A 21,550-nucleotide genomic window follows, 5' to 3' on the forward strand; every position below is an offset into this window, starting at 1 on the left:
AAAAGCAGGAGAAGGGCCCAGGTGCAGGTGGAGACTGGCAGGAAGGGAGGTCTGGGAGGACCTGCCGGCAAGCTCTCCTGGCACTAGCACCCACTACCCGCTTGCCGTGGGCAAGGAAGGAGTCCTGTAGGTGCCGGGTGGAGGCAGGGCAGGGCAGCCCCAGCTTCTGCCAAGGCAGTCACCCTCAGCTCCCGGTGACTTTTAAAAGAGGGTGACTTTTACGCTTGTGCTGAACAGAGACGTTAGCGTTGTGGGCTGGCATCATCTCCCCAGGCTTGGGCAAGGGATTGAAGTAAGGGCAGTGCCACTAGGGAATCCTTCCTAATCAGGAAGGGCCCCTAAGACACCTGCTCTCCCCGCGAGTCATACAGATGGTACCAATGGGGAGACTGAGGCACAGAGAGGGGCAGTTACTTGTCCTCACAGAACCGTATCCAGAACATAGTCTCCTGGTATGGCCCCATGCTCTAGCCACGTGCTCCCCCTGCTCTGGGATTGAGGGTGCTCTGGTCCTTGGGGTGCTGCCATGCTCTACTGGGGCTGCCAACTTGGTGGGGTCTCTCTGGCTCCAGAACTGTGCCTTAGTAGCCCCCTCCTGGCCTCCATTATTCTTTTAGGAGATCCCACCACCCTTTGTCTCTCAGGCCTGGAGAACTCCCTCCACCATGCCCCAGGAGCCCACAGCCAGTTGGGGCAGCCAGAACCAGCCAGCAGGTGGAAGGGGGAGGAGCAGTGTTAGAGTCATGCTTGGAGGGCAGGCTGTAGGGTAGGGCGGGACAGGGTCGTTCTCCAGCAGAGACACTGGCCAAATTCCTCCTCCTCTGGATCCTTAAGGCCCCCAAATAAGGGGCTACAGAGTGGCCTCCCTCCAGGGGCCAGGCTGGGCCCTTTAGCACTGGGGAGAGGCCCTGGCTCTATCTCCATCTCCTTGTACTAACTTCCTCCCACCTCTGAGTGAGGAGTGGGGCAGAGTACCAGCCTGCCGTGGAAGGAGCTCAGAGGGTGGAGGGGCAGGGCCCCGTCTCAGTCCCCTGTTTCCATTGCGTATCCTGAAGTCAGGGGCTTGGTACTTCTTTTGAGCTGGAGAACCCTGCTTTTTGTGCCAGTGTGTCCTCCTCCATCCCTGCGGAAGCAGATGGTGCTGCTCTAAGGGCTGCTGAAAGCTATCACTTAGGGCTAGAGGGGCAGAGCTGAGGAGGCTTTAGATGTCCAGGTGGGGAAACTAAGGCTTCGTAAGGAGTGAAGTCCCTGCTGTCCCACCCGGGCTTCTGCCTCTGCCCCTCCAGTGGCATATCTGGGGCTGGCCACGGTGGGTTACCAGGGCCTGGTACTGTCCCTGAAGTGAAGGTCAACCTCATGCTGGGCCCTCTGCTGAGAGACCAAATCCCAAGGCTGAACAAGCCGGTCTACTCAAACATGTCTGGGGTCTGTCAGCCTGGGTCGGTTCGCTGGGCTGGGTGGCAGTGGTGAGGGTTCTAAGGGGTTGAGGACCACTCCCAAGCTGTCAGAAGTTGGGGTGGGCTGGAGGGTGGAGGGCTCCGCTCTCGTGTCACCCACATGGGCTCCTTGGTGCCCTGGCCCCAGACCCACCTGTTCCCACCGTCCGAGGTGTGTTGGGGGCTGCAGATGCCATGTCCTGCAGTAGGAGGGCCCTCCCCATGCCACCTCTCTTCCTCTGCCCAGCCTCGCAGGGACAGTGCCTGGGATGCCCTGGCAGGAGAGGGGCCAGGGGCCTGCTTCGGCCCAAGAGCTGGGCACAAAGACATCTGCTCTTGCCACTGTAGCAAGGCCAGCTCGGGGCTTCTGATTGTCTGAGGGAGCTGCTGGCGGTGGCCACCCACAGGTGGGTTTTTAGTCCTTTGTTCTGTAGACCTGTCCTCTGGGTGCTGTCAGGCATGGGGCTGAGGACCCCCACACGGCCCCTGCTCTGTCCTCTGAGCCTCAGGCACTGCCAAAGCAGGCAGGGAAGGAGCCATGCTCCCCTCGTCCCCTTGGAGTGGCTCTGGAGTGGGGGGCTTATCCACGCTTGTCACGCTGAGCACTGAGGACTTGAGCCCAGACCCTGGTCACTCAGTTGTCCTGGAAGAATTAAGGGGAGGGTGATGCCAAGGCCTGCTGTTGCGGAGTTCCACCCAGGATGAGGGTGTGGGGCCTCCTGGGAAGGGAGGAGGCACTGCCCGCCCAGCCCCATCGCAGCCGGGAGGCGGAGCAGAGGATTGTCAGGACCCTGGCCAGTGGGCCTGTAGCCGCTGCCCCTCCGGCGAGATTCCCAGGGCACAAGTGAGCAGCGGTTGTGGGTGTAGACTGCCACTTGGGCACACGTACGTCGGGCCTGTAACCAGTGGCCACGGGGGCTCCTTGGGACAAGCAACCAGAATACCCCAGAAATAAACTTGGCCCAGGTTTGAGATGGTTCTTTGTATGAAGAGAACTAGAGTTTCCCTAGTGACTGCTGTGTGTGGGGCTCTGTGCCTGGGGCTGGGGTGTATGTCAGGGTGGGGGACAGGGAGGGATGGAAAAGCCCTGTGAAATTTCCACTCCTGGCTTCCATGGACCTAAGCAGTACCCCGGGAGCCACCCAGCTGCACTTTGTCATACAGCAGATCTGCCTCTGCCACTTCCTGACCATAACCCTGGCGAGTCAAGTGTCTGTTGTGCACCTCAGTCTCTCCATCCGTAGGTGGAGGCAATCACAGTGTCTCACAGGGTTGAAAGAGATAATTGAGGTACGTAGAAGAGCCCTGTCTCTCACTGCCGGCGTTATCGTCATCATTGTGAACTGTCAGTCTCCCCACCACCAGGTAGCACCGTCCCGCAGAGTCGGGGTTTGGGGATACCCAGAGCACATCCAGGGCTCTCCGGGGCAGCAGACCGAGGGAGAACCCGTCAGATGGCCGCTGACACGTGCCCGTTGGCGGCCAAGGCCCAGCTGCTCCGTGTCTGAGGGCCCGGGTGAGTCTGGCGCACACAATGAGGGCCATTCTCAGACCCGGCAGGGCCGTGGGGCAGCCCTCTCAGCTCCCGTGTGCAACAACCAGGGTGTTGTTCTGGGCGGGCCTGGCTGGCAGGCCGCTGCCTGGGGGGTGTTGGCGTTGGGCAGGGGGCTCTCCTCTGTCCCCTCCCTCTGGGGTGAGTGAGCCCAAAGGGCCTTTCCTGGCTTTCTCAGGCGTGGCCACGCGGCTCCCAGGGAGGGCAGGGCACCACCTTCCGCAAGGGGGGCTTTTGCCTGAACCCGCCCATCCAGCAGCCCCACGCTCAGCCCTGCTCTGGGCCAGGCCTGGCGTGCATGTGCAGCGGAGGGACGTTCCCTGCTCAAGCAGACAGGCCCCTCCCATTCTGGGCGCCCGGGTTGGGGGCACGAAGTGGGCAGTAACAAGAGGTGTTGATCAGCACTTTGAGGTGGGGACAGTGAGGTGTGGGTGCCCGGGGAGGGATGTGGGAGCTTTCTTGGCGGGGTGGGGGGGTGACACCCAAGTCACGTCCTGAAGGAGGAGTAGGACACAGCGAGAGGTTTCCTAGGGTTGCGGGTGAGGCGGCCAGAGACTCGGGCGAGTCAGCAGCAGTCTCCGTGGTGCCTTGGACCCAGGTGGCTGGCAGAGTTGGCCTGGACTGCGATGGTGCCCTGGTGGTGTGCCCCTCCCAGAGATCACAGCTGTGTCCTCTTGTGAGCTTGGGGGAAGCACTTGATGGGCCCAACAGTGAGGAAGGCTGGAAAGCCAGGTTCTGGGTAGACTGACCCCGCTCCTCCAAGCTGGGACAAGACACTGGGCCCTGGGGAGCATGTCCAGAGCAGGAATGCTCAGGTGGTGTGGGTTTTGCCTTATCCTGCCATGGGATGCCACCATTTGGACGGCATGGACTGAGCTCTCCCTGCAGCATCCCAAGGCACCCTGCAGTGTGACCGGCCCAGCCTGCCTGCCGGTTCAGGGCCACAACCCTGTCTCCCCTCCAGCCTTTCCCTATTTCAGTGTCTTGGCTCATGCCTGCCCTCTGCCCACATGCCCTTCCCGGGCTGGTTTCATGGTCGCCTAGTTTTCGGTCTTCATGAGTCATCTGAAATGTCCTCCTTGGGGGAGGCCACCTCTGACCATCCTATGTGTAGTGGCCCTGTTGCACATGCCACATTTCCCCCTGCCCTGGCAAATCGTTTTGTGTCTGCCTGCCCTGCTGGGATGCAAGCCCCGTGCAGACAAGGGCCTGGTCGACCTAGGCTTGCACCGTCTTGCAGGGCCTGGCCCAGCACCTGGCAGAGGGCAGATGCCAGGTGAATCTTTTATTAAACAAAAGAACTTCCCTATGAAACCAGGATTGTCACCTTAACACAAGGGATCTGGGTGCTCAGAGAGGCTAAGGGACTTGCCCGAGGTCCCCAGCAGTGGGAGGGAGAGCCAGGCCCAGGTCTGGTCTTAGCTGCTGCTCAGCACTGGAGGGAGAAGTGTGTCAGGAGCAGCTGGAGAGGCTTAGGGGCCCAAAGGGGCGGGTGCTTGGCCAGCTGGAGCTCTGCGGCGCCAGCAGTGCCCAGGACTGCGGAGAGCCTGCCTTGGGGGCTCGGCGGGGGGAGGGGGGCACCAGCTGACGCAGGCAGAGGAGCTCCTGGTGCCAGGCGCCTGGTGCCACGTGCCCACCCTGAGAGGTGCTTCCCAGCCTGGCTCTGGCCTCCCCGGACTATACAGTTGCAGTTGGAATTGGCCTTGACTGCTCATCGAGCTCATACCCAGGAGGTGAGAGCTGGCCACCCTGGGCACGAGAGGCCCCGGTAGCTCCCTGGGCAGCTCTCCTGGGTCCAGGGGACCCTCCCTCCACCCCCTTCCCCCTCCCGCTGGACCTTGCCCTTGGCAGAGCTCTCCAGCCTCCCTGAGAGCCCAGCCCTGCCCAGCAGGGCCTGGCCGAAGCCCCTCTGCCAGCCTTCCTCTAAGAGGTGAGGGGCCTCTGAGGGGCATTCCCCTCTGTCTGCACCCTGCCCCCTTTGACTGGGCTGGAGGGGAATTTTCCTGTGACTCACTCTGCTGGCACTTCCTGTGGTCACCAGGGCAGGGGCTGAGGGGACCCAGAGGGGTGGCTCTGTGTTCTGGGGTCATTGGGGGAGGGTGGGTTGGGTGTCCCGCCCCCCTGACGGGGTGTGATTCCCTGAGCAGGCTGCAGACCATATTTGGGAAACTTGCTTTTCCTGCAGGCAGCCTGGGGATGGGACCCATGAGCCCAGTGGGCAACAGGGCAGCCCCCGCCCCATCTGCTCCTCCTGGGGCTTTGGCCTCTGAGCTGCTTCGGCCCTGTCCGTCCCATCCTGCCTTGGAGCCTAGGAGGTAGTCCACTGTTTTCTTTTTCAGGGTGTATATTTTTTCAACCCCCAAACCAAGAAATGCTCATTAAATACAAATTGAAAATTTCTGAGAAGCAGGAAGAAAAAGCATCCCCCATTGTCTCAAACATTACCCTCTCCCCAGTTGTTAAGTTCAAGTGACATTTTATTGAGGACTCATTTATACCTCAGTGCAGTGATAACCGTCCTGACTGGTGTGGACAGTGTTGGCGCCGCCAGTAGTTCCGAGGGCCCTTGCCCTGGCGCTCACCTTGGTGCAGGGTGAATTCGCTTGCTCTGCTCTCTGTGCGCTGCCTGCCTGGGCTGGCTTCTCCCCTGGGCCTTGTCCCTCCTGGCTCCCAGCTTTCTGGCCTCTGGGTCCTTCTGAGCTGCCCTGGAGGAGTGGGCTTCCCGCCAGTGCGCCCCCGAGTCTGAGCGTGCAGTCCTGGGCCTGGAGCACGCACTGCCTGCCCCGGCTTCCCCCGTGGGCTGCTGTCCCCCTTGATGGTGTTCCGTCCTCTTCCCTAATCCTCACTGTGACGGGCAGGGGAGACGGAGCTCAGAGGGGCTCCTTCCGGCTCCTGATGCTGGTGTGGAGGTGGGCCCTCCTAGACTTGGGTGAGGCCTCACCCCGACTTCTCTCTGCCCCGAGTTGGAATCCAGGGGATGAGACCCAGGCCCACGTGGGGAAGGGTGGTCCGAACCCAGGTCCCATTTCCGAGTCAGATCTAGACCAGGCTCTGCATCTTCAGTCCCCAGGAGACTCAGAGGAGGGCGACCAGAGCTGAGGCCTGGCTGGTGGGGCCGGTGCCCAGCTGGCCTGGCACTGTCCTCTCCACAGGCCTGGCCTTCCCACCCAGGCACCTGCTTTGCTCCTGCCCTCTGCTGGACTCACCTTGGCCCTCTGGCTGGGGCCCCCCTGTGCTATCTCTGGGCCCAGACTGAGCCCTCACCCGCGCAAGCAGCAGAGGCCAAGGACTGAAAATGTGGGGCCTGTCCACCCGGTTCTCTGTCCCCGGTGAGGTTCTGGGCCTGCCGGCACAGTGCCTGCCAATGCTGGGGTCCTCCTGTCTGTCCCCACAGCCTCGCCAAGGCCTGCACAGGCTGCTGGGCTACTGGGCCTCTGCACGGAGCATGTGTCCCGGCTCCAGGAGGGTTTGCCGACTCACGGAACCCATAGCAGCGGTTCTGGGGTGCCTGTGAGAATTAACAGGAGAATTGCAGGAGTAAAGAGCGGGGCTGGGCGTGGGGTGCTGTCCTTCTGTGGCCGTCCTCAGTCTATATGGGACGGCTTCCTTGTTTTGCTTTATTCTCCCCATTTATTCCTGATGCCTGTCTCATTCCCGTCCCTCTTCCAGAAGCACCCATGCAAATGTAATGTGTCTGGAATCTGCCCTTGGACAAGTGTCTGTGAAAAATACATAGAGTTCTTTTGTAGGTATTCGTAACATTTACGTAAAGCGTTCTGGGCTGTAGATCTCCTGTTTGTTCCTCTGACTCGGGGGGTGTGGCTGGTGTTCCTCACCAGACACCTGGGCACCTGCTGGAGCACAGAGCAGAGTCGCAGGTCTGTCCCGCTTTGCTGGCTGGATCCCTGAACGTCCTTTGTGGCCATCTTGGCCATTCTGGTCTCCCCTTCAGAAAACTCTTCATATTTTATTGGTTTTCTGTTGGTGTTCTTGTTTTTTCCTCGCTTGTTTGTAGGAGAACCTCCAGATTCTAGATCAGAGACTCTTGTCATTTGGTGGCCTGTCACCCTGTCAGCTTTCTGTTGTTCCCCCACCCAGCTGAAACCGTTCACTTTGATGAGGTTGAATCCATCTCTTTGTTTCTGTTGTTGTTACCTTATGTTTTGTGCTTTTTGTGGTCTTTTTTTCTAGGGTTTTGTTTATAATTTTTTTCCACCTCAAGGTCACAGAAATATTCTCCCACAATTCTTTTCTTTTATCAGCTCTAAGGTTATAACTCTCACATGTAGGTGTTTGATTACCGTTTGTTTATAACATGAGGCAAAGTGTCCCAATTGACTTTTCTTCCTATGGTGAGTGAGTTTTCCTGGTAGCATCTCGGTTACAGTCCTGCCCCCATCATCGCTGCGTGATTCCCAGCCGCTGCTGCCTGTCCTGCTTAGGGATTGGAGTTGTGGCCTGTCCTCACGGCAGGAAGGAAGTGCCTCTTTGCATTTCATTTTCAGAATTGACCTGCTTATTTGTGGACCTCTATTCCTCTGCTTAATTCTAGAAGGATTTTTTTCCTTTGGTTGAATTCCTCCAAAAAAAAAAAATGTTCGGCTGGCATTTTTATTGCAGTTGTAACTTATTAAGCAAGCTTGGCCCAGTTGTTATTACATTTTCTCCTCTGGAGTCTTTGCTTCATTAACTCCTGGATAACTTGTAGTTTCTGTTATCTGGTGACATCTTTTCTGTGAGGTTCACTCCTCAGCACTGTTGATTCTTCTTGTTTGTTGGAATCTGTATGTAGATGACATATGGTCTGCAGATGATGACTGTTCTGTCCCTGTGTGTCCCCTCCCCACTCTCTGGTCTTTTCCTCCTGGCTGATTGCACTGGTGGGGCAGCAGGGAGTTGAGTTGAAGCTGGGAGGGTGTGCATCCTGTTTTCTCCCCAGGACGTGGTGGCCATTATTGTCATTATCGCTGCCTTCCCCAGCATTAGGTCCAGCTTATAGCGTGACTCCGGGAGTATTTTTTAGAGTATCTTGAGTACCATCCTGGAGTGCAGGTGATGGCTGTGGTCAAGAGGATTTTGAGACACTATCCAGGCTCATTGGAAAAACTGCCGGGATCAGCTGGGCCTTTCCGCCAGGGGCAGCGGGGGCAGAGGCGTGGGGAGCTCGCCAAACCCTACTTAGTTCCTTTCTCGGTGCCAAGGCCAGGTGCCTCCCCAGTCCTGGAGGGGGTGGGAGCTGGGCGGGACGCCGAGCCCCCAGCGCACGTCCTCCTGCCCTCACGCCCACCTGTGTCCTCTTCCCCCAGAACGTGCTGGCTAAAGCCCTCTACGACAATGTGGCCGAGTCCCCAGATGAGCTCTCCTTCCGCAAGGGCGACATCATGACGGTGCTGGAGCGGGACACGCAGGGCCTAGATGGCTGGTGGCTCTGCTCGCTGCACGGGCGCCAAGGCATCGTGCCCGGGAACCGCCTCAAGATCCTGGTGGGCATGCATGACAAGAAGCCCGTGGGGCCCGGCCCCGGCCCGCCCGCCAGCTCGGCCCTGCCTCAGCCCAGCCTCCACCCCCCGGCAGCCCAGTACACACCCATGCTGCCTGCCACGTACCAGCCCCAGCCGGACAGTGTCTACCTGGTGCCCACCCCCAGCAAGACTCAGCAAGGCCTCTACCAAGCCCCTGGGCCCAGCCCCCAGTTCCAGTCTCCCCCGGCCAAGCAGACAGCCACATTCTCCAAGCAGATGCCCCATCACCCGTTTCCCAGCCCAGCCCCAGACCTTTATCAGGTGCCCCCGGGGCCTGGCAGCCCTGCCCAGGACATCTACCAGGTGCCGCCTTCCGCTGGGATAGGACACGACATCTACCAGGTCCCCCCATCCATGGATGCACGGAGCTGGGAGGGGACGAAGCCACCAGCCAAGGTAAGGCCTCCCTGGGTGGCCAGGCAGCCCTCCTGGTGGGTTTTGGCTGGGCCCAGTTTTTGGATGCAGCAGGGCCCGGCCAGGCACCCTTGCTTGGGACCTCCGGGACTCTAGCAGCGGCTCCGCGTTTGGTCTGGGGTCGAGGGGGGAGGTGAGTGTCTGGGGAATGTGTTTATATGTCTGCTGACGTGGGTGTGAGCAGCCCGAGAGGAGACACCGAGCTGGCCGTGGACCGTGAGGTGGCCTTCAGCTGACAAGCCCCAGTGGAAGGGTGTCGGCAGCAGAGGACACAGCCTGTCAAAGACTGTTGTGGCAGGTGGGGCCTGACCACGGAGTCCTGAGCAGCAGCTGGGAACGGACCCCCAGGGGCCTGGAACCTTCGTGAGGGCGGAGGGTGTTGGGTAGGAGTGACCTGCCCAACCACATCCTGGTGAAGCCATTCTGCCCAGAGGGGAGGGTGCAGGGAGCCCAGGAAAGGGGAGCTGGGAGGCACCTGAAGGGGAGAAACGGAGTATGGAGCACAGGGCCGCAGTTGGGCCAGAGTGGCTGGAAACCCAGAAGATTGGACTGGATGACAGAGTCATTTCTCTCTCACGTAGCACGGCTGGGGGTGAGCGGTGTGGCGCTGGTGGCACCTCCGAGACTGTCGGAGCCTGTGGTTCCTCCTGGAGCGCCGGCGGTGGAGGGCAGGTCCTCCGTCTTCTTGCTCTGCCGCCTCGTCACGGGGCTCGCAGGCCAGAACAGTGGCCGTGTGAGTTCCAGCCGGCAGAGAAGGGAGGAAGGGACAAAGGGGCGAGGCCAGCCAACGCGTGCCCAGGGGCTCCCACGGTCCCCCTGTGGGTGCAGCTCATCTAGATCCACACGCACCCAACCCTCTCCTCTCCTGGGCCGTGTTTGTGGGCGCCTGCAGGGTGCCCTGCTCGTGACTCCTAAACCGCGGGGAGGACACTGCCTGCGGGATTGTAGGGTCACCGTGAAAGGGGCTCTTGTTCAAGTCCCTTGTGGGCTGTTACCAGTGGGAGGCTGGGCGGGGGGCAAGGCTCTGAGCCCAGCACCTCAGCTCCACACAGACCTGCGTATGTGTCCTCACACCCAGGGCTGTCTGCCTAGGAAGGAGGCAGGACTGGAGAGTGCCATGTCTAGTGTCTGAGGACACTCACCGCGTGGCGCTGAGCCTCTCCTCAGAGCCTGCCCAGGGGTCAGATGCCAGCTGGGCAGCGGTTCAGCATGCAGTGTTGCCCTGCCCCGCCACAGGCAGAGCTTGGAGCGGGAGACCTGGACACAGGTCATTGGCTGGCTCAGGTTGGGGCTCCATGGACACTGGCCCCCAGGGGACTCTGGGTCACTGGCTCCACTTCCCTACCTGCTCCTTCAACCGCCTGGCCGGAGACAGGCCAGTGGCAGAAGTGAGCCATGCTGGACTGGGATAGCCCAGACTGGGCAGCTCCCAAGATGGCTTTGGGGGAGGAGGAGTGACCGGTGGTTAGCCTTGGGACAGGCCATAGGCCATCCTTCTGCGCCCATGCCCACACACAGCTCACACTGTGCACACTCCCCAGGGAGGCATGCCCTTCCCCTTTCCATCCTCTCCTTTCCTGAGTCCAGGCAGCTCCAAGGCCAGGACAGGCCCTGGAAGCCCTGTGGCCCAGGGAGCAGCAGTGAGGCCTTTACTCCGGGCTGTGGATTTGAGCCCACGTTTTGGTCATTGGTACTGTTTCCCTCCCATACGAGGGGCTTTGCTCTCAGACTGCTTCTGAGCTCACCTGGCTGGTGCATGCTCCGCACATGCCCACTGGCGGGGTTGCCCAGGCCCTGTGTCCCTGAGGACCCAAACCGGGCTGATGGCCCCAGGAGGAAAGCTCTGTGTGCTGGGACCTGGTTGCCCTCCCCTGAGAAGCCTCATGGCTCCTGGCCTGGGCAGTCTCCATCGCGGCTGCTTTTGTGTTATGGTCCATGGAAGTGTGCTTGCTTGTCACGGGAATGTGTAATGTATGAGGAGGCCTGGAGGTGAGCTTCCCCAGTCAAGACGGGATCGCTGGGGGATTTCACCATGTTTTGTCTAGCGTGTTCCCTATTCATCTTTCACAGATTTGTACACATACTTTTGCATTTTGAGGTTGTAAATCCAACGTCAGATATCAGAAGCATTTTGGGTCCCTGAGCGTGATCATGACGATCACCACTGGTTTTGCTGGGTCGCCCCTTCTGCTGCGGGCAGGCTCCAGGCGGTTTCTAATGGCAGTAAGGCCATAGATGTCTTGGAGCATGCATGTGTGCCCACCTTTCAGGCTGTGCTTTCAGAAGCCTGGGCAACTGAGGCCCCTGGTTCCAGGGCTGGAGGTCGGCTCTGCTGAGGGGAAACCCTGCCAAGACCGTGGGGTGGGTGGGTGCGGCCTTGGGTCCAGGAAAGCAGAGGGCAAGTGACAAGGCTGGTGGCCAGGAGGGGTCAGCCTCCTGGAGCCTGGAGCAGGGTGACCCGCGTGGCTGCCGGGGGAAGGTCAGGGCCACACCGGGTGTCAGCACCCTTTGGGGCTGGGCCACGCTTTTAGGTTGCTGAGGGCAGAAGCACGTGGGGCCCCCGGAGGAGGAGGTGTTTTGTGAGGTCACTCTTGGGGGAGCTCTGGGTCAGGGCTGCAGCTGTGCCTGAGGGAACAGCTGTGGCACTGGGTCAGGCTGGGGGAGACGCAGCTCAGATCAGCCTTGTTCCTTCTGGAGGACAGGAGCTTGGGAGGGAGGGGACCCACATCAGGCGTGTGCCTCCATCCCCCAGGCCCCCCAGCGGTGCTCCGTTTTCCAGAGCAGGAGCCCGAGGCTCTTGGGGGGGGCGGGGGGGCAGTGACAGAGCAAGCCGGCCTGGGTCACGAGGGGAGATGCCAGGCGGCGCGGAGGTGGTCAGGGGCCAGGCAGAAGGCAGCAGGCGGCCTGCCCCGTCCCTGGGGTCTTGGGAGCCTTCAGCCTCCCTTCTCACTCCTGCAGGCGCCCTGATGAGCTGCCCGGCCTGGGTCTGTGTGTCCGGGTGTGCGTCTGGCAGTGGGCATTGTGCGCGTTTTCTCTGCCTCTGCGTGTCTGCCTTCTGCGCCCTCGAGATGTGTGTGTGAGAGAGCTTGTGGGTCTTGGGCTGGGCTCTGTGTCTCCTCCCAGACTCTGGCTTTGTCCCCCAGCCCCAGGGGGCTCCAGGTTCTGCTAATGGGGCCCCAGGTGTGGAGCAGGGTGGCCTGTGATTAGCGGGCTCAGCGGCTCTCTGGAGCGTTGGTTTCCCTAACAAGCTTTCCCCCGCTGGTGGCTGCCTGCCTTTTCTTCTAACAGAAAACATTTGTTGGCCAGTATGGCTGCCTACTGTCACTGACTCAGCCGCGTGAGTGGCCAGCTGCCCGCGGCCCAGGCCTGGGGTCCGGCCCCAGCGCCCCTCCGCCTGCGCCCCGCCCTCTCGCACCAGCGTCGGGGCGTGGAGAGGGCGGCACACACCCCTCGTCCTGGGCTGGGTCCCCACCTGCCTTCCGAGGCCAGCAGGGCCTGGAGACACCTCAGGCCTCGCCTCAAGGCCCCGCCAACCTGCCACGTCCCGCCAGCCCCCGCCAGCCCCCGCCCCCCCCCCTGCTGTTGGCCGGTTCCAGGGTCTAAAAATAGCTCTGGAGGAGACTCAAGTCTGGGGCTTGAGGAGAGAAATGAGTCTGGGAAGGGCTGCCAGCACCACTCCCAGACACGCCGGGGGTGGGGTGCAGTGGACCTGGAACACCCCCTGGCGGCGCTCACCCTAGCAGCTGACAGGGAGCCAGCTCTGCCGGCCTGCCTGGGAGGCCACCGGGGGCTGCATCAGCAGGAGGCTCTGCGGAGCCCTGGGCTGATCAGAAAGTGATGGTGCCTGCACTTCAGCGGGGTCGTTGCTGCTCCTGGGGTGCCCGGTGCGTGCACACAGCCGGTGCCCTCCAGGGCCCACGGGCCTGCAGAGCTGGCTGTTGGTGTCCTGGGGGCTGCGCAAGGCACGGGATGCAGGGTTCCGGGGGCATGAGCCCCAGGGCAGTCCCTGCCTCCGCCTTGCTGTCCCCAGGGATGTGTGTGGGGGAGCGCCTGAGTCACCACTGTCCCAGACCTTCCATTTGATTAGGGAACAAAAGGCCTTTTTGTCAGAGAAGAGCTGAGCCAGGAGCCTTGTGGAGGAGGTGTACCCTGAGCTGGGTTAGAAGATCCTGCCAGCCCCTCCTACAGGGCTGACCCCTCCCACAGGGCTGGGTGCCCACAGGGAAGGAAGCTGCCCACCCAACACTGCCTGCGAGCGGTCTCGCCCTGCACCTCGGGACAGGGGAGGGGCACCGGGGAGGGAAGGGGCTGGCCTCCTCTCTGGGCCAACATCCCCCCACGAAGGCCTTATCCTGTTAGGTGAGGGGTGGTCCCCGTGGCCCCGAGGGTGTGGTGCGGTGGGGAATACAGGTCTTGGTTCTGGTCTTGGTCAGTCCCTCACACCCACACACAATCTGCCAAAACAGCTTCCCTCCTTCCATTTGCGGGAGGGCTGGCCCCGAGGGGCTGGGGGCTCTTGGTGGCCCCGTTCTCAGGAATCTCCCCAAGAGCGCTGGGGGGACGAGGAGGGCAGGGCTTGGAGCCCCCAGGCCCTGACTGTCAGGATCTCCTGCAGGCCACCTCCTCTGGGTCCAGCCCTCCCGCATCTGTCCTGGAGCCTGAAGGTGGCTGCTGGGTCATATGGTAGGGACAACCCCTTGCTGGGCAGGCCTCTCGCAGGAGGGTGCAGCTGGAGGTACCATCCAGCAGGGGCGCCTCACTCAAGGGTGGCCCCTTCTCCATCAGCCCACATGTTCTCTCCTCTGGAACCTTCTGGGTCATTCAGCTGTAGAGACCACTTCTGTTTCCTGCCAGAACCAGACGGCTCTAAGCAAATAGTGGGGGTCCTTGTATTCCCCACGTGCTGCATTTCATTGAAGAGAGAGAGGGCAGGGAATACGAAGGGATGCGCACACCCTTGCCTCTGAGCCCACCCTTGGGGAGCCCCCTTACGTATGTCCCGCTCACCTCACGGGGCGGTGGAATCTCTCCAGGGCCGGTGGTGACGGTTGGCTGTCTGCCCCCAGGTGGCGGTGTCCACCCGCGTGGGGCAAGGCTATGTGTTCGAGGCCCCCCAGCCCGAGCAGGACGAGTACGACATCCCACGCCACCTGCTGGCCCCGGGGCCCCAGGACATCTACGACGTGCCCCCTGTTCGGGGGCTGCTTCCCAGCCAGTACGGCCAGGAGGTAGGTGTCCGGGCCGGTAGGCACGGGGAGGGGGGTGCCTCAGCCTGGCCCTGCATGGAGAGCTGGGCTTTCTTGGCCCCAGCCTGGGTGGTCCTGGGGTAGAGCTGCGGGTTTCTGCTCTTTCTGTCCCCTCAGATGGCCCTGGCACTTGTATTACTGCACCTTTTCTGCCCTCAGGTATATGACACGCCCCCCATGGCTGTCAAGGGTCCCAATGGCCGGGACCCATCGCTGGACGTGTATGATGTGCCCCCCAGTGTGGAGAAGGGCCTGCCGCCGTCCAGCCATCATGCGGTAAGCATTTAGGGGATGCTGGGCCCTCACAGGTTGAGGCCCGATCTGTGCATGGGGTTCTGGGTGTGAGTGTGTGTGCGTGCCCTGGGGTGGGGACTCAGGTCTGCAGAGCCGGGGGCATCGAGAGACCTGCCTCCAAACCCCGGCTCTGCCCCTCACTCGCTCTGTGACGGAGGTGGAAACTGAGCCCCTCTGAGTCTCAGCTTCCTCGTCTGTAAAAGGGTCCCTCGTAAGGCCTTCTTCAGAAGGTTCTTGAGAGGATCACACAGGATATCAGCAAGGTGACCACAGGACTTATCATCCAAACCAGGATACTTCTGAGAGTGAAAGGAGAATGACAGGATAGTTATGAGGGGGCATCAGGCACAAACCAGGACTGTCCTGGGCGAACCAGGGTGTTCGCCCTGAATATAGCCTGCACATAGCTCAGCCAGGTACCTGCCACAGAGTAGAGAATACGCACGTGGTGGTGATGGTGATGCTGGTGGTCACGTGGGTGGTGATGGTGGTGACGGTGGTGCTGATGGTGGCGGCAGTAGTGGTATGATAGCTGACCTCTCACTAAGCGTTTGCAGGTACGCAGTGAATTAGCTCACGTAATCCTCACAACAAACCTGTGAGGGAGTTTTCCCATCTTATAGGTGAGCAGACAGGCACCGAGAGGTGGAGTCACTTGCCTTAGGTCTCACAGGTGGTAAGCAGTGGAGCCAGGATTTCGTACCCTGGTCTGGCCCCAGAGTCGGGCTCTCAACCGTAACCTGCATGAATAAGAATCATGACAAATGTGCCCGCTGGGCTGTGTCTGTGTGTGTGGCTGGGTCCTGCCCGTAGGCTCCCGGGTGGGCAGATGGGCTGGCAGCCTTGACTACTTCTTCTTGGCCCCCAGGTGTACGATGTTCCTCCATCGGTGAGCAAAGACGTGCCCGACGGCCCACTGCTGCGTGAGGAGACCTATGACGTGCCCCCCGCCTTCGCCAAGGCCAAGCCCTTTGACCCGACCCGCCACCCGCTGGTGCTCGCCGCACCCCCTCCGGACTCGCCACCAGCTGAGGACGTGTATGACGTGCCGCCCCCGGCTCCTGACCTCTACGACGTGCCCCCCGGTTTGCGGCGGCCTGGCCCGGGCACCCTCTACGACGTGCCCCGAGAGCGGGTCCTTCCTCCCGAGGCAGCCAACGGCAGCGTGGCCGACGACGGTGTGTACGCGGTGCCCCCCCCTGCCGAGCGAGAGGCCCCGGCCGACACCAAGCGCCTGTCAGCCTCCAGCACGGGCAGCACACGCAGCAGCCAGTCGGCCTCCTCCCTGGAGGCAGCGGTGCCGGGCCGTGAGCCCCTGGAGCTGGAGGTGGCCGTGGAGGCCCTGGCACGGCTACAGCAGGGCGTGAGCGCCACCGTGGCCCACCTCTTGGACCTGGCAGGCAGTGCGGGCGGGTGTGGGGGCTGGCGCAGCACCTCTGAGCCTCAGGAGCCTCCGGCGCAGGACCTGCGGGCTGCCGTGGCCGCCGTCCACGGGGCCGTCCACGAGCTGCTGGAGTTTGCCCGCAGTGCCGTGGGCAATGCCGCCCACACTTCCGACCGCACGCTGCATGCCAAGCTTAGCCGGCAACTGCAGAAGATGGAGGACGTGTACCAGACGCTGGTGGCCCACGGTCAGGCCCTTGACAGTAGCCGGGGAGGCCTGGGGGCCACTCCCGAAGACCTGGACCGCCTGGTGGCCTGCTCGCGGGCTGTGCCCGAGGATGTCAAGCAGCTGGCCTCCTTCTTGCATGGCAACGCCTCGCTGCTCTTCAGACGGACCAAGGCCTCTGTCCCAGGGCCTGAGGGGGGTGGCCCCCTGCACCTCAACCCCACCGACAAGGCCAGCAGCATCCAGTCCCGGCCCCTGCCCTCACCCCCCAAGTTCACCTCCCAGGACTCGCCTGATGGGCAGTACGAGAACAGTGAGGGAGGCTGGATGGAGGATTACGACTACGTCCACCTGCAGGTGGGTGCCCGCTCTGCCCAGGTTCCCTGGGCCCCTGGGGAAGTCCCTTGGTCCTCTCGGGGCTCTGACTTTGCCACCCTGTCGTGGGCACCCTGATTCCCCCCCACAGAGGGCTCTTGTGGCCAAAGGAAGGTGTGGTCCCCAGCAAGACCTTGCTGAGTCCCTGTGCCCTCCTCACTTGGACCTTCCAGGCCATAGGGGTCCCTGGAAGCCCATCCTCAGCCTGTCTCAGGCCTTTGGACCCATGTGGCCCTGACATCAGGGATCCTGCAGTGCCAGCCAGGGAGGGCCCCTGAACACCTGCAAGGGCTGGGCCTCTCGTGGCCAGGGCAGAGGTTAGGGATTTGGAGAGGTGAATTCCGAAGTACAAGCAAAGACAGAGATAGTAGCAGGTGTGGGGAAAACAAGCAAGGTGATCGATAGGTGGGGTGGGGTGGGCCGCTGGGCAGAGGCCAGGGTGCCAGCCGATTGGGCATCCCGGTGAGTGGCATTCCGGGCTGAGAGCCAGCAGGTGCCAAGGCCCAGCGGTCAGGGATGGGTGGGCAGACCCTGTATGCCGAGGGGAGGGGCCTGGATGTGATTCCTGCCATGGGAGCTGGGGCAGGGAAGATTGACATGGCCGTGTGGAGTGTGCCTAGCCCCTTCCTGGGGTCAGGAGGTGAAGGAGGCCCGGGAGAGCCGCTTCCTCCGGAAGCTGCCCCCACCCTGGGCCTGAGGCCACAGCGGGAGCCTGGGTGCGGCTGCAGCGCCACCTGGTGGCCGCTGGTCTCATTGCACCCCGCTGGGCCTCTGGGGGCTTCCGGCTCAGCCGCATCCTTGTGTCTACCCTCCAGGGGAAGGAAGAGTTTGAGAAGACCCAGAAGGAGTTGCTGGAAAAGGGCAACATAATGCGGCAGGGGAAGGGCCAGCTGGAGCTGCAGCAGGTGAGGACACTCAGGTTCCCCAGCCTCTCCCAGCACAGGCGTCCCTAAGAATCTGTCGCCTAAGCTGAGCTTCCCAGGGCCCTCCCTGCTCAGCCCGTCCCTACTCAAGTGCATGACGGTCTCCGTGTGTTCGTTGGATTTATGTTTAGGTTATTATCAGAGTAATCACAGTTAGGTATCTCAGCGCACACAGAAAAGTGTGAAGACAGAAAAGAAGCCATTCACCCTCAGGGGTGGTCACCGTGCTCTGGGGCTGGTTTCCGGTCTTGCTCCTGCCTCGGAAGGGGCCTCTGTCCGTGTCTGAGATGCTACTTTGTGAACAGTTATGTCTGCTTTTATCGCAAGGTGTTTCCATGGCATTAAATATTCGTCATAAGTTGTTTTTAACGTCAACCTATGTCTATTATGGTCGAATGTTTACGTTGTACCCAATTTTTCTTATTGTAGATAATGCTACTGTGTTTATCTAAGGACATTGGATTTTCTTCATATTTTGGTTTGTTTCCATAGAGTAGGAGAGGGATTTTTTTTTTAAATTTATTTATTTACTTATTTTTGGCTACACTGGGTCTTCGTTGCTGCGCACGGGCTCTCTCTAGTTGCAGCGAACGGGGGCTACCCTTTGTTGCGGTGCGTGGGCTTCTCATTGCGGTGGCCTCTCTTGTTGCGGAGCACGGGCTCTAGGCGCGTGGGCTTTAGTAGTTGTGGCACGTGGGCTCAGTAGTTGTGGCTCGTGGGCTGTAGAGCACAGGCTCAGTAGTTGTGGCGCACAGGCTTAGTTGCCCCGCGGCATGTGGGATCTTGCCGGACCAGGGCTCGAACCCGTGTCCCCTGCATTGGCAGGCGCATTCCTAACCACTGCGCCACTAGGGGAGTCTGGGATTTTCTTTTTGTAAGGGAGTTTTATTTTGATTATGAAGATTTTAAAAATTAAAATATAGTCTAATACAAAATAAACACAGAAATATCACCCGGAAAGTTTTCCTCACCCCACCTTCCCTGGGCATGGGGAGGGATGGTGTAGGAGAGAGCCTGCCAGGTTCACCCTGAAACCCGGGCCATGGTGTGCGTTTTTCAAAGCCACGTTTCCCCAGCTGTCAAGCGGGAAGCGTAGTTGCATCCGTCTTGGGGTCGATGTGAGAATTAAATGAGTAAACAATATGTAATACTTAGGAGGTGCTGGGCACATAGAACATGTCCAGTAAAGGTACAGATGTTAATAATTATATGTGTATGGAATCTCCACCGACTTAGGAAATGGGCATGTGCTTTATCTTCTTTGTCTTCCTCTGGACTGTCGCAGCATTTATTTAACCAGTCCCGTGTCGGTGGACACTTCGTTTGTTCCCAGAGCTACTTTTGACCAAATCTCTTCACATATCTGGTCAGTCACTTAGATAAATTACTAGAAGCTGGAGTAAGAGGAATGTGAGTGAGAAACTAAAGATCTAGAGTTCCTAAGCGAGGGACATCAAATACAAATAAAATACAAGAACATAAAATACCCTGACAGGGACGTTTGTCGCTCCATTTCTGCATCAGTGAAAAATCTGGAAACAGCCCCTGGCTGCCACCACCAAATACCTCACAGTAGAGTACTGGTTGAATACAGTGTGAGCATTCGTACAGTAGAATATTGTGTAGCTACCCAGAATTTGTCAAAGAATGCAGAAGACCCACTGAAGGTAAAACAGAACAAAAATGAGTGTATTCTCCCGCCGGACAGGAGAGCCAAGCAAATTTCACCAGGTAGCCTAGGAGGGAAAGAAAGAGGGTTTCACATGCTAGGAAGGGACAGTTTCACGCTGGTTTGCTAATTAAAGTAAAGCCTGAAACCTTGGTTAGACAAGTACCTGAGTCCCTGAGTCTGTGTGCACGGCTGGTCCCAACGACCCAGTCAGAACCAGCTTGTGGTGAGGACGTGTCAGTCCACACCGCTGACGCCTAGGCAGGGCTGCTGCTGGTGGAAACTTTTACCACGTGCTTTATACGTTCTCACTGATAGGAAATGAATGACCCGTTGTTGGGTGCTAAAGGTAGGCTATAAAATATTATATATTGTGTGTTTCCGGTTTTCTAATTGTAAAAGAAGTAGGAATATTCCTGTTTAAAGGAAGATGTCTTTGAGGAATATTCACTGGTTTTTGCTGTGAATATTTGTTTTCTGAAATTTGCAAATACCATGACCTTTTTGCTTTTGTTTAAAATTCTTATTATGGGAAATTTAATACATGTATAAAATTGAGGAAAATAGTCTCCCAGGTACCCACTGGAGAAAAGGAACCCCGGGTACAATTCACCCAGCCCCAGCCATTCTCAGCACAACTAATCCAGTGTATGTAGCCCCCTTTCCCGCCCGGTGACACCCCCACCCCCTCCGCCCGATCGTTTTGAAGACGTTACATCATTTCATCTGCAAATATGTCTGTATATTTCTAAAAGACGATTTACCAGAGATTTAACAGATTTCTGGGTGCATGGGATTCCAGTTGGTAACTATCTTTCTTTCTGCTTGGTGTCTGTGAATCTTTTTACACTGCATATGTTAAGGAGAAAAATATTTTTTTTAACTTTTCATTTTGAAGTATTTGTAGATTCATAGAAAGTTTGAAGGAAAGTACAAAGCAGTCCTGTGTCCCCTTCTCCCAGCTTCCCCCAGTGACTGCATCTGAAATCACCAGATAACAGCACCCAAACCAAGAGACTGACATCCCTCACCCCTGCCGCTGCTCATCTGTTCCCATTTCTAGCATTTTGTCATTTCAAAAATGTTATATAAACGGAATTATTTGAGATTGGTGGGAAAGTTGTTTGGAGGCAGGCAGGGACATGTGCTTGGCCAGCAGGACAGAGGTGGCCTGTTCCCCTGCCCACTGACTCTGAGCTTTGTCACTCAGAGGGCCAGAAGGGCCCCCTCGCTGTCCCTTTTGCTCTGTGGCCGTGGTTTTCACTCTGTTCTCCCTCTTCCCCAGCTGAAGCAGTTTGAACGGCTGGAGCAGGAGGTGTCACGGCCCATAGACCATGACCTGGCCAACTGGATGCCAGCCCAGCCCCTGGCCCCGGGCCGGACGGGCGGCCTGGGGCCCTCGGACCGGCAGCTGCTGCTCTTCTACCTGGAGCAGTGCGAGGCGAACCTGACCACGCTCACCAACGCCGTGGATGCCTTCTTCACCGCCGTGGCCACCAACCAGCCCCCCAAAATCTTCGTGGCACACAGCAAGTTTGTCATCCTCAGCGCCCACAAGCTGGTATTCATCGGGGACACACTGTCACGGCAGGCTAAGGCGGCCGACGTCCGCAGCCAGGTGACCCACTACAGCAACCTGCTGTGTGACCTCCTGCGCGGCATCGTGGCCACCACCAAGGCCGCTGCCCTCCAGTACCCGTCGCCTGCCGCCGCCCAGGACATGGTGGACAGGGTCAAGGAGCTGGGCCACAGCACCCAGCAGTTCCGCCGGGTCCTGGGCCAGCTGGCAGCTGCCTGAGAGCCGTCAGCCAGAGGGACGGAGGGCAAGGGGAGGAGGGTGGCGATGGGCCCCAGAGAGCCACCGTGCCGCGGGCGTGGGGACAGGCGACCCCAGCTCCACCTGGGCCTGGTGCCCCAGACTGTACACTGTACAGGGAGTTGTGTATATTTATGGCGGGGCAGGATGTGGGACGGTGCCTCCTCAAAGGAGCCCGAGCAGAGCTGGGCCCCGGAGCCCAGGCCAGGAGTGGCTGGCCGTCTTTCCTGAGCGTGCTGAGGGCCCGGGGGGGCCCAACATTCGGGGCTGGGCTGGGGGCTCGCAGACCGCTTGACCCACATGGCCTCAGGTGACCCCTCGGGCTGACCATGAGGGTGCCGTGCCCCCCTGGCAGGGCAAGCGTGGCTGTGGTGTATTCTCTCTGCACCAGGAGAAAACCCTAAAAAACTATTTTTCATTATTGATTTTCCAATCATTTGACTAATAGTCTACATTTAAATAAAATTAAAAAGATGAAAAGCATTCTCCTGAGGTGTGAGAGGCAAGAGGACCTGTGAGCGGGAGGGCAGGTGTTTGCCAGTCTGGATGCCACAGGTGGAGTCACGCGTTGGCGAGATCTGTGGCGAGGCTGTGGGCAGCGCCTCGGGAGGGTGAGGAGAAGGTGGGTCCCTTCAGCAGAAAAGGAAGGCTTGGGGAAGCGGGGCTGGGCCGGGAGCTGAGGTGGGGGGAGCCT

General features: G+C 59.6%; 1 protein-coding gene across 9 annotated transcripts in view; it reads left to right on the forward strand.

The window, feature by feature from the left end:
- BCAR1 (BCAR1 scaffold protein, Cas family member) overlaps positions 1 to 21,339 on the forward strand; it is a 35,439-nt gene extending 14,100 nt beyond the window's left edge. For 5 of the 9 annotated variants that reach the window (XM_033844427.2, XM_033844425.2, XM_033844428.2 and 2 more), the window contains exons 2-7: positions 8,295 to 8,906; positions 13,991 to 14,152; positions 14,330 to 14,446; positions 15,333 to 16,430; positions 17,264 to 17,353; positions 20,326 to 21,339. In XM_033844427.2, coding sequence (XP_033700318.1) covers positions 8,295 to 8,906; positions 13,991 to 14,152; positions 14,330 to 14,446; positions 15,333 to 16,430; positions 17,264 to 17,353; positions 20,326 to 20,838 — 2,592 coding nt within the window. In that variant the 3' untranslated portion in view covers positions 20,839 to 21,339. Of the gene's footprint in view, positions 1 to 2,568; positions 2,953 to 8,294; positions 8,907 to 13,990; positions 14,153 to 14,329; positions 14,447 to 15,332; positions 16,431 to 17,263; positions 17,354 to 20,325 lie in introns of those variants that run through there. The other 4 variants (XM_073796802.1, XM_033844431.2, XM_033844429.2 and 1 more) reach the window with 3 other exon arrangements.
- Positions 21,340 to 21,550: the final 211 nt, after the last annotated feature.

Source organism: Tursiops truncatus, chromosome 19, assembly GCF_011762595.2.
Source record: "Tursiops truncatus isolate mTurTru1 chromosome 19, mTurTru1.mat.Y, whole genome shotgun sequence".
NCBI classification, from domain to species: domain Eukaryota; kingdom Metazoa; phylum Chordata; class Mammalia; order Artiodactyla; family Delphinidae; genus Tursiops; species Tursiops truncatus.